General features: G+C 50.4%; 2 protein-coding genes across 7 annotated transcripts in view; one reads left to right on the forward strand and one right to left on the reverse strand.

The window, feature by feature from the left end:
• Positions 1–3,160: 3,160 nt before the first annotated feature.
• Positions 3,161–16,164, forward strand: NIPAL4 (NIPA like domain containing 4). 3 transcript variants are annotated; one of them, XM_036096240.2, is made up of 6 exons: positions 3,161–3,297; positions 6,529–6,768; positions 9,604–9,660; positions 10,772–10,862; positions 12,790–12,950; positions 13,781–16,164. In XM_036096240.2, exons 1-6 carry the CDS (start codon positions 3,261–3,263, stop codon positions 14,407–14,409), a joined length of 1,215 nt encoding a protein of 404 aa, XP_035952133.1. In that variant the 5' UTR covers positions 3,161–3,260; the 3' UTR covers positions 14,410–16,164. The 3 variants fall into 3 exon arrangements, with proteins under 3 accessions (XP_035952133.1, XP_077922920.1, XP_077922921.1); XM_078066794.1 differs by lacking the exon at positions 9,604–9,660; XM_078066795.1 differs by lacking the exon at positions 6,529–6,768.
• A 1,760-nt stretch (positions 16,165–17,924) lies between these two features.
• ADAM19 (ADAM metallopeptidase domain 19) overlaps positions 17,925–25,750 on the reverse strand; it is an 80,358-nt gene continuing 72,532 nt past the window's right edge. For 3 of the 4 annotated variants that reach the window (XM_036096237.2, XM_036096239.2, XM_036096238.2), the window contains 2 exons: positions 22,245–22,397; positions 17,925–21,509 (listed from right to left, as the gene is read on the reverse strand). In XM_036096237.2, the coding sequence (XP_035952130.1) occupies positions 21,456–21,509; positions 22,245–22,397 (207 nt within the window). In that variant the 3' untranslated portion in view covers positions 17,925–21,455. The other variant, XM_036096236.2, reaches the window with a different exon arrangement.

Here is a 25,750-nt window from a genome sequence, read left to right on the forward strand (position 1 = left end):
ACATGGAACTAGTGGCTACCATACTGGACAGTGCAGTTCTAGAACATAAAACATTCGGACATGCACTTAGAAGGGCCACACTTTTAGGAGTTTGGGTCTTGGTAAATTAGTTTTTCTGTTCATCAGGAATAACTGGCCACACGAGATGTGACTGGTTCACCAGAGTCTGGCTGGCTAAGGACAGAACCCATCTATCTCTGGCTGGTCAGACCCTTCCAAAGTCACCGCCCTCCCCTGGCAGATGAGCCTGGGACAGACACTGAACCCTGTTGTTCTTTTCTGGGGAGACAATGCTTCAGGCCCTGCTACCTGCCTGACAGTGCTATTGTGGCTTGGGCAGAAAAGGGCTTTGTCAGGACAGCAGGCCAGGAGACTGCGGGTCAATGGGGCTCATTATATCTGTACTCCCGGGATGCTGATGCCAGCCCTGGGGAAGCCCCGCCTCCTCCTAGAACAAATGGGGAGCCTGAGGCCCAGAGAGGGTGTGCAAGGCCCTTCAGTAGATCCCAGCTCCTTCCCCCTCAGCCCACTGCCCTAAAACATGAAACTCCCCTAACTCTGAAAAGCCTTGTCCAAAGCACAGGGGGAAGGCAGTAGTGCCCTTAACCCAGGGCAAGGGAGCCCCTGCCCGGGACCCTGAAATGTAGCGGTCCCACCAATCACAAGCCCAGCCACAAACATATATATTAAAGAACACAGGTGTGTATCTGTCTCTCAAGATCTGGGCTCAGCTCTGGTACAATGTGACCATGATCTGAACATCCTCTCTTGTGATTAAAAAAGCCCAGGCCAAAAAGAAAGACCACAGATCTCTTGTTCTGTGTCCTTGGAACAAACGCAATCTGAGTTTGAAGGCAGTGAGTGTTTGAGGGCGGCCCTTCTGCCAGCCTCAGAGATGGACGCTGTTTTGTAGCACGTGTTAGATCTGAGCAGCAGAAATTGCTCAGGTAAGAGAAAAGGCCAATTAAATTCTCGCGTCCGATCTTCCGTCTCAGGTAGCACAGCTGCTTCCGTAATGAACTATCATTTCCGATCACCCAGTTTCCGGCTTCTCTGTGTTCCAATTCATACTGGACTTGGAGGTACTCACTTCCATGTGGACTCTGGTGCCACATCCCCCCAAAGTGAGGGGAAGGTCTGGGTGCATTAGGGCCCCTTGAACTTGGATGTGTAATGTTAGTAATACCTATGATTTTCCTTTTCCTTCTAAGCTCTATTGTACCCACCTTGCCCCCAAACCCATGGTCTCACACACACACACACACACACACACACACACACACACACACAGAAAGAGAGAGAGAAAGAGAGAAAGGAGCTCTCTTATTTGACAGATGAGGAAACTGTTTCTCCTGGAGAGTATGTGACTTGTTTAAAGTCACCCAGAAAGTTAGGGGAAGCCACATGCTGGGAGAACCCATCCCTTGTATCCCAGCTAGAAGTGTATTATACTCTACGTGTAGAGGGTGGAGAGTGATGGGGGGAGGACAGGCTTGGGGGGGCAGAGTCTGACACTAGCTGTGGGACCTCCGGAGCAAGTTTCTCAGAGTATTTCAAATATGGGCTTTTTCTATTCCTATACGAGATGTCAACATTAAGGGAACCTGGTGACAGGTATATGGGAACTTTCTGTACTATGTCTGTGACTCTTCTGTAAATCTAAAGTTATTTTAAAACCAAAAGGTTTTTTTTAAGTACAGTTTTCTCTCATCTGTACCATGGAGATGGTAATGGTATCTACCAAATGAGATAATGTCTGTACAGGGTTTAGAGATTTTATTTATTTGAGAGAGACAGAGAGCACAAGCAGGGGGAAGGGCAGAGGGGGAGGGAGAGGGAGAGAGAGAATCTCTCAAGTGGACTCTGAGCCAAGCACGAAGCCTGAAGAAGGGCTCAGTCTCACAGCCCTGAGATCATGACCTGAGACAAAACCAAGAGTGGAAAGCTCAACCAACTGAGCCACCCAGGCGCCCCTCTGTAGGGTTTAGTACGGGGTCTGTCTCATAGTGAAGACGCCATAAGTAACTATTTTTAAAAGCTACCTCCTCCAGCAGGTCAGTGACCACCATTGCTGGAACGGGCCACTGCTTTCTTGGTGGTCCCATGTCTTCACTACCCAGGAACAGGAGTGTATTTCAGTCTAAATGCCAGGCATTTAGTGTGGCCAGTGGGAGCATGCTCGTGATCTTCACTCTTCCACTTCCTAGCTGGGAAACCTGGCAAGTTACTTGATTGCTCTGTGCCTCAGTTTCCTTTCTGTAAATAATAAAAGTGTGTACTGCATGTGGTTGTCATGAGGGTTAAATGAACGGGGATTTTTCAGCACTAATAACAGTGCCTGGCCCATAGCAAGCACTGCACAAGTGTTTTTATGGTCCAAGATAGGGTTTCTCTAATTTATTTTTACTATTACCTGTAGTAGCCAATATACTTTCCATAACCACAGGTTTTTTTCATGGTGATTTGGAAGACACCAGTTTCTAGATAGTAAATCCCATTCTGTTTCTCTCATTAATATAGAAGGTTCTCCAGGGACAGAGAATAGTCTAACTCATTTTGGTCTCCGATCGCTTGGAAGAAGAAATATACTCCTCTCATTCATTACCAAGCGTCTCTCATCCGTTCATTCCACATAGACATAGTGGCCATTTGGGGGCACCTAGTTACCGTGTGCCTGTGGTACACCAGTGCCCAGATCAGACCTATGTTGGCAGGGAGGCAGGGAGGCAGGCCAGAAGGGGAAAACCCAGGGTCTCAGACACCCCCCCCCCCCCGAGAGGGCTCCAACTGGCAGCAGTGCCTTTTCCAACCCCCACGATCCCACTTCCACCTCGGCCAAAAAATCTCCCCCCTCTCCCACCTCTCGGGACCCGTCAACTCTGTCCCTGCGGACGCAACTGGCTGCAGTCCGGTCGTTTCGAGGAGCGGCGGCGCCGGGGGACCCGCCTCCTTGCCTCCGGCCGGGGGCGCGACGCGGCGACTCCCTCTCGGGGAGCCCGGCAGCCTCCGCACCCCGGGAGGGCGTGCGCCCTTCTGCGGGCAGCTCGGGCGCTGGGCCCCCGACCCAGGGAGTTGCCCGAGACGCCGGGTGACTCCTCCCCGGGGACCGTCCCCCTCTGGGGCGCGTCATTCTCTCCACCCCTGGGGCCGACCCCGGCAGCTTCTCGCCGGGACGAGTCTCGGCCACCTGCTCCGGAGCCGGGGAGCCCCGGGCGCCAGCCGCCCGCGCGTCGGTCAGTCGGTCGGTGCGCGCAGGGCCCATGGAGCTGCCCGCCAGCAACACCAGCTGCCAGAACGGTGCGTGCGGGCCCGAGGGGCCCCGGGTGCGCCGCGCGCTTCGCGCCTTCCCTTCCCCGCCGCTCCTTTCCCTCGCGTCCGCTCCTGCGGGGGCCCAAACCCGGGAGGGCAGGGTCAGCGCGGCTTGTGGTCAGGCCCGTCTTGGCGGGGGGTGGGGGGGAGCAGGCTTCTGGCTGACTTCCCCACCTTTGGGGCTGGGGAGCTGAGAGGGCGATTGGGAGGGAAGGGGAGCTAAGAGGGCGATTGGGAGGGAAGGGGACGCGTGGGGAGGGAGGGGGCAGAGGCGGGCATAATTAACTGGAGCTGGTCAGCCCGAGGTGGGGGTTTTCACGGTAGTTTCTTATGTATCGTTGCTTCAGATTCTCGCACCTGTCCAGGTCTGGTTGTCTCCCTGGGGCCCACCAAAGACAAGGGAGAGGGGCGCAGACACTCACCACCTCCAAACCCACCCGCACCTTGTAGGTGGGAAAGAACAACCCAGGGAGGGATAAGGAAAGACCCTGAGCTTAAGTTGAGTTCTTACCAGGAACCGGGTGGTAGACTAGGCCCTTTACCTGCGTTATCTCATTTAACCCTTAACCCTAGAGGGCAGATAGGTATTATTACCTTGCTGTCTCCTTTCTGAAGAGAAAGAAACGGAGGCTCTGAAAAGCCTGATAATTTGCTCAAGCTACTGCAGTGGGGGGAGTGGAATATAAAATTAGAGCTCTTGGATTCTCAAACCTGTACTCATACTACTATACTCCTTTCTTGGTATGTCTGCATGTTCCTACCTCCTCTTGCAATGGCAGCCTGTCGGATAGCCCTGTTTCTCTAACTTCTTTTTCCCAGTGAAGTGTTCAAAGCCAGCTCTGTGGGTGTTGGCTGGCTTTGGTCTCCTGGCCAACAATGCAGTCCATTTTCAGCCTCACCTTCCCCTGGGGAAGAATACGTTCCCCGGTCCTAGCATATTCTGGAAAAGAAGAGGGAATCACCGGGCCCAACACGCATTTGTCTAATGAGCATCCTCCTCAGAACTGGACTTTCTTTGGCCATCAGCCCTCTCTCTTTTTCTTTCTGTCCTCATGGGAAAACTTAATTCAGTGGAGGCTACTGCGCCCCTGGGTGCTTCAGGCCTCCCCAAAACAGGCAAGCTCACCCTTTGGCCCCACCTCCTGGAGATGTACCTTCGGGAGGGCAGGGGAAGGGGGTAGGAATAGGATTGGCCTTCTTCTTGGGAGTCACCTTCCTTGGCCCATGTCCTGGCTCTGGCTCATTTCCTGTGTTCAGGGAACTCCCCAGACTTGACGGTCTGACCTGAGGAACAGGAGTGAGAGGTCAGACCAAATCTGAGTAGGGATGGAGATGGCTTCTTGTCTCACCTTCTCTTGATTGTGAGACAGGTGTCAGGAAGAGAGATCTCCCATGGCCAAAGACACATGGATGTCCCCTGGTGGGTTCCAGGCCCAGCTCTGCCACTAGGTTTTTGTGAGACTTAAGCAAGTCCTTCCCCTTCTCAGGGCGTCAGTTTTCCTGGCTGCGGGTAAGAGGGTTAGGCAGGCTGTCTTCCCGGGGCTCTCCCAGCACCATTCTGTGCTTCTGTGCCATGGAAGAAAGGTCAACGTTGCCCTTACTTTATCCCACCCAGATGCCACTCTCTGATCCAGATACACTGATGCCAGAGCTGCCCGACCGTTAGGGCCCACCCAGCACTGCCTGCAGTTCTCATTGCTCTGAGGAGAAGCGCCGCCCAGGCTTACAGCCTTGGCACAGTTTTGAAATTCCAGTTTGAAAAAGACCTTCTACCACCAGAGGTCACGAACTCAGATGCCTACAGGGGCAGAGCACATAACCAAAATGACTGAAGGGAAGCAGATAGGGACACTGGGGCATTGCAAAGGACATGTCCCTTTGTGGGGGCAGCCACTCTCATCTGCAGTCAGTGGTCAGCTCTGGGAAGGTGTGCTTGATGAGGTAAACAGAGGCAGCTCAAAAGCTGAATTTTCATGGGAAATCGGATTTTAAAATGTTGGTAATGAATTCATAGTTTAAAACAACCCTCAAGAGGCCAAATGGAACCCCAGCCTGCCCTTGCTGCCTGCCCTGTGGGGTGTAGGTGGCAGTTAAGTGCATGGCTTTGGCATCACACGGGCTTCGGGAACAATTTGGCTTCACTGTGTACCACCAGTGTCGTCTTCCTCAGCTTACCAAACTTATCAGGGCCCCAGTTTCTTCTGCTAAAACCAGGACATGATCACTGTGCCATTTCCATGATAGGAATGCTCATGGAAAGCCCCAGAGGGGAGGAGCATGCAGTCCTGGCGTTGGGGGATCACTGGCTGTGCTTTACGTGGTTTTACTGAACTTGGGCAGCTTAGCTCTTCTGACGGAGGGTCTGCCCCTCGGGCCCAAGTTTGTCCTTGGCGTTTGTGCCAGAGGGTAAGCAAGGGTTGGCGGGTTCTGGGGCATGAGGGCTGACTTGGGCTCTCAGAATCTCTAGGACTTGGAAGGCAAACTAAAGAGATGCTCCATGGGACGGCAGGGACAGCAATCTCTCTGAGGCCTGAAGGAGGCCCCAGCCACTGACCACGGGCATCAGAGGTCTTAGAATAAGGCCCGGGAATGGTCAGTTCTAACCAGTAGGCTGCTTATATTTAATTATCTTCAGGCCTAGAAGGGGCTGTGGGCTCTCTAGCCTCACTCCCTCATGTTAACTGTCAGGAGTCTCCATTGTGGCTAGAGGTGGGGATATGGAAGTAAAGAGGCCTCTTGGAGGGGAGAATCCCTGTGTGATCCTGAGCTGTTGGAGGTCCAGAAGCTGGGAGGGGATGCCTAGGAAGGGTGGGAGGTTGGATTCCGTGATGCTTGAGAGCCTGGAAGACCCTGCTTGGTGTGTGGGGCATTAGTACACCTTAGTGGTCATGTGCTGGGGTTCTGAAGTCAGATAGTCTGTGTTCTTAGGCAAGGTGCCTGACCTCTCATGGCCTCTCTTTCCCATCTATGAAATGGGAACTCAAGGCAGCGCTTATCTGACAGATGGTTATAAAAATTGGATGAGTTCATGCAAATAAAACCCCTAGCTGGGGGTAAGGACTCAGTGAATGTTATTTATTATTGTTAGGTTGAGGCCCATAGTGTGGATGGAGGCCCGCTGCAGCTGAACTATGGGGTCTGAACCAGTAGCCAATTCCAGTATTTGAAAGCATGAAGACGTCCCCAGCGTGACTCTCTTATGGTGGTCTTCCCGTCCAGGTTCCCTGATCAGCCTGTACTGCTCCTCCCACCAAGTGGTGTGCCAGATCGTCGGTGACCTCAGCCCCCAGGTGCCCAGCAATGTCACCTCTCACGACTGGAAGGAAAGGTTCAGGCAGAACTACAGCTTCTACATTGGTCTGGGCCTGGCCTTCTTGTCTAGTTTCCTCATCGGCAGCAGCGTCATCCTCAAGAAGAAAGGCCTTCAGCGACTGGTGGCCTCTGGGGCCACACGGGCTGGTAGGGTCCTGGCGGGGAGGGCGGGTGTGGGGTGCTAGGCAGCAGAGCCCCCAGCCAGCCCCATGAACCTCCCTTCACAAGGGGGCCCCTGCGGTTGGCGAGCCTGGCCTACATGGTCACAAAAGGCTCATTGTCAACCCTGCTGGGAATCCAATCCACCCGCAGGAGACCTTCCTTTAAAATCCAACATTTCTGGAGAACTTCAAGATATGTTAATTGGGGTACAGATAAGGAAAAGTCTCAGGGCCAAGAATGAGAAACCCCAGATCTAGTCCAGTTTTATTTCTTACCCGCTCTGTCATCCTGGGCAAGCTGAATGGGAATACGAATACCTCTGTCCAGAGCAGTGTCACACAGTACTGTGCCCTCCTGGACTCCCAGATAAGGCCCACGCAAGGCCACAAAAGAATTCCTGAGTCTCTGTCCACAAGGATTTGTTTGCTTGGAAAGAAGGTGTATTTCTATGAACCCACCCTGGAGAAAAGGAATCACGTGTAAAAAAATTCATTCATTTAATTATCGTTCACTGCATACCAGCTGTACCAGGTCCCACGCTGGGCGTGGGGACCCAGTGCCCCGTGGGGCATTGAGCAGCGCGGGGGACACAGGCAACTGTTCCACAGTGGTTGGCGTGCTCTTCATCATGGAGAAAATCCAGGACACTTTGGGGATATTTTGGAGGGCCCAGGCTTGGAAGGTTAGGGGAGGTTTTCTGTAAGAGGCGATCTGGAAGCTGGGACTTGAAGAGATGGCCAGTGAAGGGGAAAAGAGGAGGATGTGGTGTTCCAGGCAGAAAGAACAGCATGTGCAGAGGCTCCGAGGTGAGAGAGCATGAGTGATGTTAGAAGCTGAAAGTAGCTCAGGATGGCTGCAGCATGGGGCTGGGGGTGGGGTGGGGGGTAAGAGATGAGGGAAGGGCCAGATCGTGAAGGGTCTTATAAACCGGGCCACAGAGTTTGGGTGCAGTTGTAAGTGACAAAGGTTTTAGGCAGGGGAGAGACATAGTTCAATTGACGATTTGAAAAGATTCCTGGTTGCTGGGTGGACAATGGATTAGGGGACAAGCCTGGCACCTAGGAGACCAGTTAGGGGAGAGCGACAGCACAACTTGGACTGGGAGAATTGCGGTGGTAACGGAGACCGTGGTGGAGTCCAGAGATAGCTTTCAAAGTTAGAACTTACTGGGTTTGGTGTTGACTGGCTCCAAGGGGAGGGTAAAACAGAGTCGAGACTGACTCAGCTTTCTGACTTGAGCAACTGGGGAGATGAGGGTGTTGTTTTCTGAGATGAAGAATGCAGGATGAGCAGGTTTATGGGACTATGATGGTTCAAGTTTGGACATGTTCAATGTAGTGTTCTGTGGGACACTGCTTTGGAAGCAAACTCCTAGGGTGCCAATTCTAGCTCTTCCATTCCTGGTGATGTGATCCTGCGCAAGGGAAGTGTTTTTTCTGTGCCTCAGTCTCTTCATCTGTAAAATGGGATTCAGAACAGTTCCAACCACTAGGATTCTTGTGAAGATAAGTAGTGTGTTTACAAAGAGGCTTGGCCCAGCATCAACATGAGGATTGGCGTTACTGGGAGGGCCCGGCAGGCAGTTGGATGCCCAGGTCTAGAGCCAGGTGCCCTCTGCAATGGAGAGCTGTGAGGTGTGGGGAGGAAGTCAGGAGCAATGGTCTTGGCTGCTCTGTCCTGTACTTCTGGACAAGTGTCCGAAAGTCCACCATGTGAACCGAACAAACACAATTCTGGGCATCATAGCATCTCCATTTTAGTGGGAGAAATGCCAGAAAAGAAATACATTAACTCAAATTATAAATAAGTACCACGAAGGAGAAGAGCTGGTGATGAAAGAGAATCCCAACAGGGCAAAAAACAGAGATAAAGGGGTCAGGGAGGGCATCTTAGGGGAAGCAACATTCAAGCAAAATCCTGAAGAGTGAGTGTAGATATAAGCAAATATCATCAAGAAGACTATCCCTGACACGGAAAAGCAAAGGTCTTAAGGCCAAAGGGAGCTCATCCATTTGGAGGAACTAGAAGAAAGCCTGAGTGGCAAGATAATGGTAAGAAGAGTGGCAAGAGATGCTTTTGGAGATGTGAACATGGTCAAAACTATGAACTGGCTTGTTTAGGATTTTGGTCTTTTATAGAGTATTTGGAAGCCATTGGCCTGTTACAAGCTGAGGAGTGACAGTCTGCTTTACAGTCTTAAAGACCATCAGCTACTGTGAAGGAATGGGTTATAAAGGGATGGTGAGAGTGGCACCAGATGAACCTGGGGAGGCTGTTGCCTCACCCCAGGCCAGAGGGGGTAGTGCCTTGGAGTCAGGTGGTGGCAGTGGGGCGGACACATGTGAGATGCTCTTTGGAGAGGGAAACAGCAGGATGGATGGAACACAGAAGGTGAAGGAGTGGGAGAGTCAAGGGTGACTTCCTGGGTTCTGGCTTAAGCAACTAGGTACATGGAGGTACCACTTACTGAATTTCCTTTGGTGGGTGGGTGGCATTTAAAATCAAGAGTTCTATTTAGGACAGTGTTTGGGATGCCTGTGAGAGATCCAAGAGATGTCAAGTAAGCAATTGGACATTCATCTAGGCTCAGAAGGAAGGCTCAGTGCACATATATGAAATAAGGACACCAGTGTAAAGATGGTATGTGAAACTTTGGGAATGGATAAAGTCGCCCAGGAGGGGACCCAGAGGCATGCCCAGAGGACCAACCACAGGGAACATATATTGAACCCTTCAAGACTGGGGAGTGAAGGTAGAGATGGGAAAGGTGCCTGAGAAAGCATGGCCAAGCTCTAACTTTTTGTCCATTCCTTTCTGCAGTGGATGGAGGGTATGGCTACCTGAAGGATGCCATGTGGTGGGCTGGATTTCTCACCAGTAAGTGGGCTCTTTCCTAACAACACTGACCCATTGATGGCAGAAGCAGAGATGAAAGGAGGGGTGAATGGGGCCATTTCTGTCTTCATTGTGCAAAGTGTGAATCTCAATGGGAAAACCTCGGCAATCTTTGCAGGAAGAACATCTTCCCTGTATTTCAGATCACATTCTCCACCCAAAGTCAGTCCTTCATCCATGAAACATGTATCCCCAGAGAGGCTTGTAGAGAGCTGCTAATGACAGAGGGGTCGTTTCTCAACTTCCCTTGAAACAGAGAGAGTTATCACTGCCGGTTGGAGTCTCTTGGGGCTCCTCAACCAGGTTTCCATTCCACAGGCAGTGTGTTGGCTCACTTAGAGCATGGCTGGTCTGCCACTTAAAGTTTGCCCAGATTTGCACATTCACACATTTCCCCTGCTTTCCATCACCCTCGCTGGCTTTCAAACCCTAATTCTTTCTAATGGAAAATTACCCAGCTTTCCATTTATAAATCAGCCAGGGCTACCACATTCATCCTCTCCTTTCAAAGGGCAGACCCAGGTCATTCTTTACCAGTAGAGACAGAAAATGCACTTGCAGGAGTCTGCAAACTAGAAACTCAAATGTGGAGAATTAGGCCCTGTGGGGACGTCAGACTTTCTAACCACCTGCCCACAGTTCCTCTGGGAGAGATGGCTCCACGACCAAGTGGTACCTGGAGAATCAGTAACTAAATGTTTCTTTTTTTGGAAATTAACACTTTCTAGAATGCATCTTAAGATACAGACCAAACAGGAGCAGTCCCTGAGGTACACTTACCGGTGGCCTGGACTAAAAGCCAAGACGCCGAAGGAACAGAAAGGCGTCCTTCCACAAACATGTCATGTGACCTTGGACTCTGGGCCTAGCTTGCCCATCTTTAAAATGGAAGGATTTGATCAGGAGAGTCTGGGCCTGACCGTCCAATCAGATTCGCTAGGGGGAAAGCGTAAGGACCAAGACTTTAGGGAATGTGGGCCCGAGATTCTGTGAATGGCTGATCACTAAATGAAGCTGTCTCTACCCAGGTTAGTGTGGGCTGGAGATGGTGCGTCGGAGCCACACTAGCCTGTTTTCTCCCTTCGTTTCTTAGTGGCTGCTGGAGAAGTTGCCAACTTCGGGGCCTACGCATTTGCCCCTGCGACAGTCGTCACGCCTCTGGGAGCGCTGAGTGTCCTCATAAGGTTATTGTCACCTCTCTTGCTGTCTCTGCCTCCTTCCTATTTTCAGTTTGTTGATGTCTGGAACTGTGAGTGGGGTCACCTGCCACTTGCAGTCAGGGACCTGGGTCTGTCCCAGCTCCCAGAAAGAGGCACTATACCGGCCGGAGCTCCCGAGCCGTGGATTGTTTGCTGCCTCTTGTCCTAGCATCCCCTCCAACGACTGGCCAGTAGAGGGGCAGGCCAAGGCCAGACCAGCTGGAAGGGCTTCCAGGGCCACCAAGCTGAATGTCTCACGTCAACGTTTTGGCGTGTCAGTAGGCGCGGCGTACAAGTTGAAAAGCATGAGCTCTAACCTTAAGCTCTGCCGCTTAGTGACTACATTACCATGGACCAGTCACTTAACTACCCTAAGCCGCAGTTTCCCCATCTGCTCAATGGGATGCTAATAATCCCTACCTGAAGGCATTTCTTCAAGGACTATGTGGGCTTCCCATTGCCACATTCTTCTTGAACTATAAGCATAGTTCCTCCGTGGGGGTCTTGGAGCCCCATTTGAAGCTGGCTGTGATTATTGGTTAACCTGGGAGTCTTGGTAAATCCCAGCGAACCACACCCAGCACCCACAGTTTCCTCTGTTTTGTTTTACCCTCTTGATGACAATTTTGTAACATTTACCCAATCGAAAATAAACAGAGGCATGCCTCACATTACACAGCGGGCTGATGTAGCTGAGATAGCACTATGGCATATCTGACGACGTGCAAATGCCCACTCCCAGAAAGTTAGGAGGGGTGGGGAATCCTCCACTGTGTGACCTCTGCCTATCCCAGACTCTCTTGAATGCAGATGTTTTTGGTGGTTTTAGAGGAGAGATGGAAGACATTCAAAGGAGCTCAGACATCAATCCCCTCTCTCTTGATACCTTAAACCAGAATTTTGGGGAGTAATTCAGTCCTAGATCAGCCAACTGCTTTTTACCCTAAGCTCAGGTTACCTTCATAAAGAAACGGAAACCTGCCCTGTGATCACACCTGTCTTGCCCAATTTCCTTCCTTTCTTCCCTCACCTCTGCCACCTCATCTGAGGAGGTGAGGGGAATGAAAATCATATCACCAAGGAATAGCAGAAAACTGGAGGTGTTTTGCCCAGGAAAGAGAAAACTCAGGGAAGTCACCGGGATTCTCTTTAATGAGGTGTAGAGGAAAACGCATAGGTTTTATAATTAGACAGAAATTCAGCTAAAATCCTGGCCCTGCTACTTACCAGTTGTATGACCTTGCCAAGTTATTTTAACTTCTATGAGATTGTTTTCTCATCTATAAAATGGAGATAGTATATTTTACTTCTCAAAGAGTTGTGACATGTTAATGAGGTATAATAAGTAGAAAATTCCTAGCATAACACCTAGTCCATAATATAAGCCCAAAACATAGTGCCTGTAATTGTCATTGTGGTTGTTTATATTGGCATATACAAATGGAACAAGGAATAGCTCTGTATGACTCAAGGAATAGAAATAGGACAATGAGTAGAAATTACCATATTTTTGGTAATTAGAATGAACCTACGATAGATTCATTTCCTTTGTGAAGCGGTCAGTTGCTTGCCAACAGAGGTAGACAAGCCAAGCCTGAAAGCAGTCTGTTGGTAATGTTAAGGGAAGATGTGCTCTTTGGGGAGGAAGCTAGACAAGAATGCCCTGAAGGGCTTTTCGGACTCTTCTGTTTGGGGATCCCTTTAGTCTTTGAAGTGAAAGAAATCCACAAGCATGTCGGTTCCTCCAGCACACACTGGAACCCTCCCATAAATTTCTATTTCAAACGTTTTGGGGGAAGAGTAGTGAGTCCTGATCTGTTCTTCTCCATGAATGCTTGCTCAGCCCCCATTTTCCTTCAGAACGCTGGGACAGGCCTGGCTGCTAAACCGTCTCTCCCATGTCCTCGTGCAGTGCCATCCTGTCCTCATACTTCCTGGGAGAGAATCTGAATCTGCTGGGGAAGCTGGGCTGTGTGATCTGTGTGGCCGGCAGCACAGTGATGGTGATACACGCCCCCGAGGAAGAGAAGGTCTCCACCGTCGTTGAGATGGCTGCCAAAATGAAAGACACAGGTAGGCTCCCCCCACCCCATGAGCAGGAAGACACTGGGGAATGAACCCCAGGAAGGTCTAACTGGGGGCTGACCATGCCAGGTGCTGCCACCTGGAGGAGAAGGAAGCTAAAGAAGGAAAGTTGGGGGGCTGGTCCTAGGGTTAGCTCACGGGTTTCCCAGGCTGATGCGTGTTGATGTTATTTATCATGTGTTTATTATGTGCCAGGCACAGTTCTAAATATGTTCTATGCATTATCCTGGTCTGTTCAGGCTGCTATAACAGAATACCACAGACTGGGTGGCTTATAAACTGCAGAAATGTATTTCTTACAGTTCTGGAGGCTGGGAAGTCCAAGATCAAGGCCCTGGTAGATTTGGTTCATAAACGGCCAACTTCTCTCTGTGTCCTCACATGGTGGAAGGGGTGAGGGAGCTCTCTGGGGTCTCTTCTACAGGAACGCTAATCCCATTCATGAGGGTGCCACCCTCATGACCTAATCACCTTCCAAAGGCCTCATGTCCAAATACCATCACATGGAGATTAACGGGGGTTGGGGGGACGACACAGTCTTGTAGCATGCATTATCTCATTTAATCCCACAAAAAAAAAGATCTATGAGGAAGGTCCTATTATTAGGCCTGTTTTACAAATAAGGAAATGGAGGTCTTGTGGTTAATTAATAACCTGCCCAAATTATTAAAAAGTTGTGACGTGAGCCTGGAACCCATGTCTGCCTGACTTTAGAGCCCAAGTCCTTACTGCTATATCCCATGACCATGGTTAGAGGGCTCTAAAAACTAACTGCATCCTCTGCAGCTCAGATTATCCATCTCCCACCCCTTCTGAAGGGTACATCGTGTTTGCTGTGCTTCTGCTGGTGTTCTGCCTCATCCTCATCTTCGTCATCGCCCCACGCTACGGACAAAGGAATATCCTTGTTTACATCGTCATCTGCTCTGTGATCGGGGCCTTCTCTGTGTCCGCCGTCAAGGGCCTGGGCATCACCATCAAGAACTTCTTCCAGGGGATGCCAGTTGTGCGGCACCCCCTCCCCTACATCCTGTCCCTCATCCTGGCACTTTCTCTCAGCACTCAGGTCAACTTCCTTAACAGGGCACTAGACATTTTTAATACCTCCCTGGTGTTCCCCATCTATTATGTGTTCTTCACCACGGTGGTGGTTACCTCCTCCATTATCCTCTTCAAGGAATGGTACAGCATGTCTGCAGTGGACATTGTGGGCACCCTCTCTGGCTTTGTCACCATCATTCTGGGTGTGTTCATGCTTCATGCTTTCAAAGACCTGGACATCAGCCAGACCAGCTTGCCCCACATGCACAAAAACCCAACCCCCTCTCCCACCCCTGAGCCCACTGTCATTAGACTAGAAGACAAGAATGTCCTTGTGGATAACATAGAACTCTCCAGCACCCCATCACCAGAAGAGAAGCCCAAAGTATTTATAATCCACTCTTAAAGCTTGGAATCCATGAGTGAGAAGATGAGCTCTATGGTACGGCCTGACCTCTCCCATTTCAGAGGCACCTGGGTATTTTCACCAGCCCTGTTACCAATGGGCTCTCTTTTCTTGAGATGTTCATTTATACCTCATCACTGTTTCTAGAAGAAAAGTCCCTACCCAGTGAGTGGTGGTGGCAGAACTTCGTGGAAACAGCCTCAGTGACCAAATACATTGGTGCCAGCAGGTCCCCTGGACCTCCCTTCCCACTTGTTTCCTCAGTGCTATTGCTGTGTTGTTGGGAAGAAGAGAGAATTTGACCCGTTGAATGTAGCACAGGCCAAGACCTTCCCTGAGATGCTGGTTGTCGGGAAATCCTTAGCACTGGTTCTCCTGAGACTGAATCCCATTCCTCGGCCCAAGGATGAAGTGCAGCGGGTTCCTAGAGGCCCAGACAGCAATTCATCATGCCCCGCCCCGCCCCCCCCCCCCCCCCATCCAGAGCTGACAACTAATGTGACACGTCCTGCTGCTTTTGCCACTTGGTCTTTGGAGACAAGAGCATGACCTCAGCTGACCTTCTTACTGTGAAAACCATCTGATGTCTCAAGGAACATTTCCACCAACCCCATTCCCGGAGCACTCCAGCCTGGAGGTCAGCATCTTATTTTCCGTCCACTCTGCCCCAATCCCTGCCCCTTCCATCTCTCTTTCTGGCCAAAGGAGTTGTCACTGAGACATTCAGGCAATTACCTTAGAACTCAAAACAAAATGACAAGAACAACAACAAAAGATCCTCCACAGCCAAGCTCTGCTGGTGCAACCCAGTGTTTCATTTTGCCTCGCTCTGGAAAGAGAACAGCATTTGCACTGCTCTTAAAAGTAGTCTGGCTGTCAAGATAGAATTTGGCAGAACACACTTTCCTTTTCCTCAAGGAGTCAACCAAAATATGATTTGGGGAGATGGGGAGAAGGAGGAGCAATGTTGGGATTTGGCAGAAAGCAGCCATAGGCCCTCTAGAAACCTGGCGCTAACTTTTGTGTTTACTCTGGTGCCCAACCAAGAACCCAGGTGGAAGGGGCTCCAGGTAATTTCTGGGATGTAGCCTTAGAGGCCTGAGCAGTGGGATCAGCTTTGAACTTTAGTGACCAATGGGGCGCAGGCTTGGCATGGGGTGCATTCTGGCTGTTGATCAGATCGCTCCCAAGCACCCAATCCCACTGATGAGCTCCCCGCCCTGGGAAGCAGCAGGTCATGACTGTCCCACCACCATCTGCTCTGGGGACTGCCTTTAGTCCCCTCACGTTTGACCAGAAGCTTTCAAAACACAAGAGCAGCTAGAGAGAGAGAATTTCCTTCTTGTCTTCTTTCTAGCTCCAAGAGTATGGGAGTTGGTTGAAGGACCATTGAAAGGGAAGTAAGAGAGCCAGTATATCTGTAAAGAGGGAAGGCTTGGTCCTCAGCCCCCAGGTGGGCACAGAGCCTCCCCTGTATAACCCTATACCTGTGTCCTGTGTTGACGTCCCATGCCCTAAGCACAGCCAAACCCGGGCCGGACTCTTGCTGGCCTTGAAGCTCCAAAGGCTTGGCTGACCCACAGACTGGCTTCCTGCACCTCCAGCCTCGAAACCCCGGTTTTTAATGAATGTGGATTTCTGTCTGTAACTAAAACCAATGCAACATGTTGGATCTTGAGAATGGCAGTCATCTAAGGGCCCTGAGAGTGTGGTCTACAGGGTCAAGAATAAAGACCTCTGAGTATGTTTACTTGATATTTGTGTCTTGGCCTTCTTTGAACACGGAACAATTAAACTGGTTTGTCTGGTGCTGAGGGGCTGGTGCCCAATCTCTGGAGGGTTGTGGCTGCCAAGTAAGTCCCTCCGGTAGCTTTCATAGCCGCACACCCTCACTGCAGTGGGAAAGGCCGTTTTGGGAATAGTCCGTTGAAGATATTCATCCCTTGTTAATGCCTGAGCCCTTACTGGGAACCAGGCACAGTACTAAGAGCTTCATGTGAATTCTTTAAGTCCTCACAAATCCCCAAGGTAGATAGATTTTTTTATCCCCATTTTATATATGAGGAAAGGGTCTCAGGGAGGTTAAGTAATCGCCCAAGGTCAAACAGCCAGAAGAATCTAAGCCTAGAGTCTTAACCACCAGGCAATGTGTCTCTCCAAAGGTTGCCAAACGAAGGTTGGCATTACTTTGTTCTTTTCTTTTCTTGTCATCTGCACTGTTTCCCCTGTCTGGACAGAAGGCCCATCGGAGTTGGTCTTAATTTGCTGCTTATTCTCAATGCATAACACATAGTCGGTACTCATAAAAACATTTACTGAATGAAGAAACAATACTGTTCCAATAGTCCTTCTTTGCCCAGACTCTCTTGGGGGCCAGCTCTGGATTCAGAGCAGATCTTAATGAACCCCTGGCATATCCAGCAGAGCAACTCTAAAACTGTCGCAGTCAGCAGTTTCTGAGCCCTTGGCCTGTGCCGGGCACAGGTGGGTGCTATCACGTGGAGCACTTCCCTGATGATCACAGCACTTTTAAGGGAGGTGTTATTCCCAAGGTATAGCGAAAAGAGCCTCAGGGTTCTGGAAGTCATCCACTCTCACGCATCTAGTAAGCAGCAGAGCTGGGACGTGGACCCAGGTCTGTCCATCCACGCTTTATGCATTATGTTGCTGACTAATCTAGGACTAGCGGCTGGTTTAGATGATGGTGCTAAGCAGGGAGGGGTGTTGGGTAAGGGGCTAATTTCATGAGCAGGCATTGTAGTAAAGCATTTGTGTTTGATGCCTTTGAAATCCTTAGGCAATCTCAAAACCCTGAGAAGTTAGAAAAATAGAATCAGATACCAAAGACCTCCCAGGGTTTTTGTGAAGATTCAATGAGATCATTCACATAAAGAAAGTAGGCTACAAAGCCAGCATATGTTAAATAGTAAATGTTACCTCCTCTCATGGTTATTATGATTCTCTCTTAGAGAACCTTAGAATTGAGATGGGAGTCAAATGAGACAATAAGGGTGAGGTCCTTTTGCAACTCAGAGGCACCAATGGATGTGAGCTGTTATCACGCAGGGCTCTGGAGTCCGAAAGCCTACCCAACCCCAGCCTTGGCTCGGCACCTGCCCACCCAGTCCAACAGACCTTGAGCAAGTCTCTCCCCACTTTGAAGTGCATCTTACCTAGCAATAGGATGAGGAGGTGAACACAGGATCTCGGTTGTCTCCTAAACACATTAGTGTAGGAGGAAAGAAACATAGCAGAGAATCCCAGGATCATTCCTGCCTTTAGTGACCCAAGACCTAACCAAACTAGACCAGCCTATGTCCAGGCACAAATTCAAACAGCCCCCGTGACTGGTCATGGGAAAACCCAGGCTTTTCTGTGGTTTCAGGTCTTCCATTATGGCCTGACAGGTGGACTGATGGTCTTTGTGGGAACTCTTATGAGGAGTCCTCACGGGTGGCTCCTATCCAGGCTGAGCAGTGGGAGATTAAAGCAAACAAAGAATTGCCAAACCAGACAACATTTCAAATGACAATTTATTTTAATTAAATACAAACAAGGAAAAAAGGCACCATGGCCCATTCAAGTATTTTGCATAGATGTACAAATATTGTAAACAATTAATAGGTGGACAAGAGAGAAGAGGAACTGTTTTCCGTGAACGATCTCCAAATAAAAAGAAAATTCACATTGCCCTAGATCCCAGACACATACATACACACACAGTGGATGGTGTGAGAGGGTGCACAGAAGGGTGACTTTGGGGACACTGGCTTGGATTCTGCAGAACCCCTCTTAGCAAGCTTCCCTAGGGATGGGGCACCTTTCCAGTTGGCATTCCCTTGGGTGTCCAGCAGAGCTGTTATATGCATATTTAACACAATCATGACTTTTGAACTGGTCCCCAATGTAAAATATGCAAGTCTTCCATACCCTTTGCCAAATAAGAATAAATTTGGACATAGGCAAGGGGAGGTTTTATTCAAAAGGATTATTGCAAGAGACAGCAAGGGGCTACTGCAGTATGGAAAAGGGGCTTCCCCAATCCTGTAAGATCTGCAAGCATCTCAGAGCTGAGGCAGAAAAGGGCCTTTATAGGGAGAAGTCAACAAGGCTAAAAAGAACAGATGGCAAGCAGGTAGTTACAACTTGGAGCCAGGCACCTGGGATAAAACTCCCACTGAGACAGGGAGACAGAAGTGTTAGCTCCCTTGAGGTTTACATTTCAGAGATGGCTCCCCGGTTCTTAAGAAAAACATTTCCAGGGTTGTCAAACCGGCAGATTTATATCCAGCTCCATCTGAACAAAGGGCTGGTTAACTCCTCCAAGCTTTAGTTGGGCTCCTCTCCTCCATCCGACTCTGAACTTGGACCCACACTCAGCCTGAGCCAGCATACAGCCCCCCTGCCCCCCACAGCAGCCCCCTCCCTGGGAGGCTGAGCACAAGGACGCCCCAACTGTGGTTCTCTCTAGCCAAGTCCCCTCCGTCGATGCTTCTTTCTGAGCTTTGAGATGCTCGCGGACCTTGCAGGAGTTCACCTGAGCATCCTCCCTACTGCTAGAGCCCCTGCCCGGACTACAAATTCCCTTTCCCCACCTTGCAGTAATCCTTTCCAATAAAGTCCCTCTTAAGGCCATATTTGCTTTTATTTGTCACCTCAAAGCAGCACTTGGGCACAGGAGGGAAAAGGGAGCACTCGGGCCACTCTTGCTCCCGGGCAGGCTTCCCAGCCTGCGAGAATGGCAACTCCTGGTCCCTGAACACAGCCAGAAGTGAAAGCGTAAATAGAACGGGCTGCCAAAAGTCTCCATCAAATTTTAAAAATTCGACCTTCTTCCAGTTCACAGTACAATTTTATGGGATGGAGGTGGTATTAAAATAACAGAAGACAAAAACAGAAAGACAAGAAAATACAGCCCTGGGCTCTTTCCGGTATGTGTGCACGGAGGGCAGATTTCACGTTCGAAAGGCTCATGCAGCCCCAATGGCTGTGGCATTTTCACTTCAGAGCCTTCGATCTCCTCATGTCTGGGAGAAACACTGGACATACCACAGGACCGTCTGTGAGGCATGCAGGTGGGTATAAGAGTGATTTTTTTTTTTTTTTTTTTGCCAGGGTGTTTTCACCTTTAGTTTTCTGGGACCCAACCTTGAGGCCTGGGGCAGTTTGGAGCAACACAACTACATGGAAGGCTGCCCCTTGACCTAATCAGGCAACAAGGAAGGTGGAAACTGGCTATGGGGATCAACCAGGGCCCATGTCTGGGAGACAGAGGCATGAATATCAGACTACCTGAGGGAAAAGGGCCTCATTTTCCTGAGATCTTTCTAAATCCACCCCATGTGTGCCCCCAGGTGCATATGCCAAATCTCCCACTTGTCTAAAACCCGAGAACATCTATTGAGCACCTGTTGTATGTAGAGAACTGTAAGGGGGCCCTGGGTTGGTGGTTGGGAGGGAAAGCTCAAGCTTCTTCCTTGCATTGAGGTTTTCAAGAGTGAACAACGGCTCACTGCAGGAGGTGGGGACAGCACAGCACCCTTCTGGGGGCGGGAGACCATCACCAGAGAACATCTCCAGTGACAAGTCGTCCACTTTAGCAGAGCACCACATAGACTTCCTTCCCTGCTCCAGGGTGGGGGGGGGTAGTACCCATTGGAGTGGCATTTCCCCAGCTGCTCCAAGTTCTTCCTGTAAAGGTCAGATAAGGGCAGTGACCAGAAGAAAGAACACAAGGAAGTGGATGATAAAAAGCCTGGTGTTCCCAGCTCAGACTGTTCCGTCAAGACCGTTGACCGTTGCTTCTCTACAGATCTCTAGAGACAGGTCAGCTCTCCGCTCAGAGGGCAATGATCGTGCCTCAAATCAGTGACCAGACCTAGGGACACGCTGGGGTGCTGCCCCCTTTGTTGCCATCCCTGAGGACCTACCTTAGATTTCCATCAGGGAGTAGAGGGTAAGACCCTCGCCCTGCCGAGGTCACAAAACACAATGGCAAATAAAGCTTCGATGCTCTTGGAAGCACTCTTGGGAACCACCTAGGAAATCCAGTGGCTGACCCTTGAAGCAGGATCCTCACTTGTAGGTCATAAGCACCAGGTTTCCAAGAGGCTGGAACTGCTGAAGACCCACTCACGCAGCACCACACATTAGGTAAGTCTGAGCGGGGAAGAAGAAATTTCTGAAGGAGAAATCAAAAGTGCCGAGCACTTGGAAAGAGAAGAAAATAAAAGGCAACCAAGAATGATTCCGAGTTGAGAGCCGCAACCTTTGGCATTGGCTCAGAGGAGGCCCAAGCCTGGTGCTCCCTCTGCTGTCTACACTGCCCACAAATAGTACCTGTCAGAGTCAGTGGGACCCGTGTGAATAAGGGTGGGGGGGGGCCTTAGGGAGGGGGGAGGGGACTTCTCTTGGTCACGTGTGGTCACAGGCCCAGGAGTGGCGACCTCAACCAAGCCCTGGGCAGGACCACAGTGGAGGCTGGTTTGACCCCTCTTAATCTCAGAGCTAAAAGGGATGAGTAAGCATCCGGCCTCTGTCTAGCTTAGGACCATCAAGGAAGACAGAAGCAATGGAAAGTTCTGATGCATACCCTCTACCATAGGACGTGGATGGATGGCTTCTCCAAGCTAAGTCCTGGGCTGAAGGGCTGAACAGGACCTTTCCCAGCTGGGCTTATCAGCTCAGACAGCCCAGATCATCCCCACTGGCACCTCTGAGGTGACGGGCCAGCTAAAGGGAGGTTGGAGAAGAAGCCGCCATTCATCCTCTTCCGTGCTCTCTCCTCCCTTCCCTGGGGCAGTATATTGCACAAAACAACACTTTGATGCCATTGGATAGTAGTCTCTCTGGGCCTCCCAGGAAGCCAAGGAGGCACTGAGTCAAGAAGGAGATTTTCAGAGATGCAGTGGTTCTAGGAGGAGGGAAAGAGGGGAGGAAGGAAGGACTTGGAGGTGGCCAGACATGCTTGTTCCAGACTCCATGGCCACAGATCCTCTGGGGGGGTTCAGAGTCTTCAAGGAAAGGCAGAAGCCCCTTTAGAGGGTCTAGGTCTTCGAGCCAATCATCCCCCCAGCCCTCTGTGATCTGTATTCAGGAAACTGTGGAAAGAAAGAGAAGAGAGCAAGAGAGAGATCAGCTAAATGCTGACCGGTGGAGTCAACGGGAGCTGTCTTCTTGCTTTTGACAGGTCAGAAGGATAAATAGACCGTTGGCTAAGAACGGTTTCCCACAGAAGTCTGTCACCACGTCAGTGCATCCAGACTATCAACCCTCCAGTGAGAGGCCAGGTGGGGCCCTCAACCCAAGCTGCAGTTCAGCCCACAAATTTCCCAGGCCTGGTGGGAACCGAGCCAGCTTCCTCACCTCCTCCCTTCTGCCTCGACTCCCGGACTGGCAGCTTGAGAACGTCAGCCCCAGGGAAGAGGTAAGAAGAGGGGCCATTTGTAAATAGCCTCCCGAAGGCCGGCAGTTTATAGAAACTAACTGCCTTGACCTTCACGGCAGCCTGATGGGGCAATCCAGAGGAAAGAAAGCGAGACTCGAGAGTGATCTGCTCAGAGTCACTGAGTGGGTGAGTTGTAGATCCAGGTTGGAAGCCACCATCGTTCAGGCTCCTAGCATCACCTTTCATAGGAAATGAAAAAACTCCAACTTTAACTTAAGGGATTCTCATGCAGGCACCAAGAAACACTAAGTTTTTGTCCTTGGCTTTTGTTCTGGAAATTCATACCCCTGCCAAAAGAAGCATGAATTGGTCTGTTTTCTCAACCACATTCTTGCCTCCTGGAGCCCTGTGGCCCCGGCTTATTTCTTGAGGGCTCCCAAGGACTCACCTTTGGGACAGGTGCTGCCAGAGGCCGGGGCTGAAGACGGGTAGCGGCAGTGGGCTGCAGGATGGAAGCGCCACCTGGCCTGGGGAGGCTCTTGCGGCCTGGCACTGGGTTAGCTGGGAGTGCCTTCTGTGGCGGCCGCGGCCTGGAGAAATCCTGGGGAGAAAGACACAAGCTTCACTCAAAGGCCGGAGGGGCCTGTTTGAAAGAAAATGCTCCCAACATATTACCGATCCAAATCAGAGGACAAAAGGGATGTACTGTATGGTCCTATCTAAAAACAAATTGTGTGCATATGTGTCTACATGCTCAGGAAAAAGCCTTTTTGGAGAGCAAGTTGGCAGTATCTGTTAAAATGAGAAATGGTCATTCTCCAATCTGATCATTCCGCTTCCTACCATTTGCATAGGTGCACAAAAACAAAATTGCAAGCACGTTGCTTGCAACACTACTTGTGATAGCAAAGGCAATTACAAACAGCCAAAATGTCCATCAATAGACAAGTTAGTAAAGTTATATAGTGACAAATGAAGTGGTAGTTAAAAAGAATCAAGTAGGGCATACAAGCTGAAGTGGAATGATGATCAAGAGTCATTGCAAGCTGACATACAGGTTTATGTAAAATAAGTCACCACCTTCCTCCCCTATTGTCCCCACCAATGTAAATGTAAATATACAGAAGAAAGTCAGAAAGGATACAGACCAAACTGATAACAGAGGTTAGGGATGGGGTGCGAGTGGGGAGGGGGCTATCCAGGGGAACATTCAATTATTTTTAACATGAGCATATATGTGTATTACTTGAGTAAATAAAAAAAATTTTTTTTAAAAGAAGAAACCACATTTGCCATGTTGGTTTTCTGTGGGTGGTGCAATTAATGGGATTCTTCACTTTGTGCTTTTATATTTGTCTTGTTACCTTCTCAATAAGATCTTCCCTGACCACCTTACTTAAAATTACAACACCCCCCACTCTGGCATTCAGCATTCCCAGACCCTTTTATCCCAATCTACTTTTTTTTTTGAGGGGGGTTTTATATCACGTTCCCTCCTCCAAAATACCATACAACTTACTTATTTCTTCTTTTCTGCCTCTCCACCCCCAATGAGACCAGAAGCAGGGGCAGAGGTCCTTGTCTGTTTGGTTCACTGATAGAGCTCAAGCTTCCAAGACAGTACCTAGTACACAGTAAGCACTCAACACATTTAGTTGAGTAAGTAAATCTCTGAGGGGTACCTGGGTGGCACGGTTAGTTAAACATCTGCCTTCGGCTCAGGTCATGATCCCTGGGGTCCTGGGATGGAGCCCTGCATCGGGCTCCCTCTCTCTCTGCCCCTCCCCCCAGCTTGTGCACACTCTCTGTTCTCTCTCTCTCATGAATAAATAAAAAATCTTAAAAAAATAAATTTCTGAGCTAGTCAAAATCCTTCAAATATGTATTTCTTTTGTGATAAAAAAAAAAATTTTTTTTTTCTTTACAGGGCAAAGAATGGGCCATGGCACCACCACTCACAGATCCCCAAGGCTGTGAGGCATGAGCCAGAAGCCAATTCCAGGCACTGGGAGTCCCAGTGCCCGAAGACCTTGATATTCCCCTTCCTGAGGTCACTAGCAGGCCTAACAATGGCCAAAAGGCAAAGCACAGGGAGAGGGCAGGAGCTAATCAGAGAAGCGGGATTTGGGGAAAGAAGCTTCTCACCCATCAGAAAACTGAGAGCAGAAACTAAAGCTCAAAGAACAGAAGAATAGCAGATTCTTGTGCCCAAAAAGCCATGCTTTCCACCTCCATGCCTTCCCCCAAGGACAGTGCAATCGCCCACCCTCGCAGCCCAGACAGCGGCCACATGGCGGTGGCTGCTGGAGGCCAGGACAGAGACCTTCTGGGGGGAGGCAACAGCTGGGAGCAGACGTCAGGGAGCTGTGGGGAAGTGCTGTGCTCCCGAGCTGCTTGCTGTGCAAAACGAGCAACCGGGGGGGGGGGGGGGGGGGGGGGGGGGGGCAGGGCGGGTATCTGGGCAGGAGCCTTATGGGCATGGCAACACCGGGCCTCCCACAGGAGCATCCTGCCATGGGCCACGTTGCAGGGGCCTCAGCCAGCACAGTTTTCCAGAGGCAGCAACAGTCCCGAGGCGCTCCGGCCCACTCGGGGGGCGGCACCGCCATCAGCCGAGCTGCACGGACCAGACACAAGGGGCATTGGCAATTACTCCCCAAGTCCCATCCGTTTTCTCTCCTACGCATCTCCCATCAGCTTCAATCCAGCACTCCTGCTACCCCTGCTCCAGGCTCCCATCGTCTGTCCTCTGGGAAGCATGTCAGCCTTCTGACTAGGACGTCCACGCACCCAGTCTCAGCCCCTGGGAGGCTGGAGTGGAGGCTGGAGTGACCCTTCCATTTTTTTAAACCAGTGTTTTAAAGTTGAGGTATCATATGCATATAGAAGTGTGAATCATGAATATACAACTAGATGAATAATCACGAAGTGAACACACCTATGTAATCCCTACCCAGGGCACGAAAGAAGATGAACGGCCCCAGAAGCATCTGGGGGTCCCTCCCAGCCACTACACCCCGCTCCCGCCTAAAAGGTAGCCCAAAGAGCAATCCTCATAAATGGCAAAGTGGATCATGTCACCATGCCCCACCACTACCCCCTTCCCAAGGAATTCTCCAGCCTCATCTCATAGCTCCTCGGGCCCCAGGGAGCTCCCTATCAGCAGGTCCTTGGACCAGTTAAATTCTCTCCTCTCCCGCCCCTCACAGCCAGCTAACTCCTACTCATCCCTCAGCTCTCAGCTTAAATGCTACCTCCTCAGGGAAGCCTTCCTAGATTTCCCAGAGTAGCTCAAGTCCCCCTGTAACTCTCTTTCTGAGAACCCTGAACGTCTCCTTCACAGCACTGATCCCTGGTGTAACTACACATATTGGGGTCTCTTGCCCAGCGGAATGTGAGCCTGTGATGCAGATCCAGGGTCTGCTTTGCTCACCACTGCCCAGTAGGGAGTAGAAGCTCCTACATGTCTGTAGAGAATAGAATAGGGAGGTTACAAAACTGCGCCACCACCTCCCCAGGGTGGTCCCATCACCAAGCTAGCAAGCGGTGGAGCTGAGATCTGGACCGTGAATGCCCCCAAGACGGGGTGGTGTCTCATTCAGCTCGGGAGACCCCAGGAGTTGGCACACAGGGTGGTAAAGAGTTTGGAGTCAGACCTGGGTTGAAATCCTAGCTCTTCCAACTCCTATGTTGCAGCCCTAAGTCCCCAGACCTCAGAATGTGACTGTATTTGGAGACAGGGACTTTAATGAGGCAATTATGTTAAAATGAAGCCATGAAGGTGGGCCTTCATCCAGCCTGACTGGTGTCACGAGAAGAGGAAATCTGGACACAGGGACATCGAGGCACAAAGGAAGGACTGACAGAAGACACGGGAGAAAGTGGCCACCTGTGAGCCAGAAGAAACCAACCCTACCGACAGCCCGATCTTGGCTTTCTAGCCTCCAGAACTGT

The sequence above is a fragment of the Halichoerus grypus genome, chromosome 2 (assembly GCF_964656455.1).
Source record: "Halichoerus grypus chromosome 2, mHalGry1.hap1.1, whole genome shotgun sequence".
NCBI lineage: Eukaryota > Metazoa > Chordata > Mammalia > Carnivora > Phocidae > Halichoerus > Halichoerus grypus.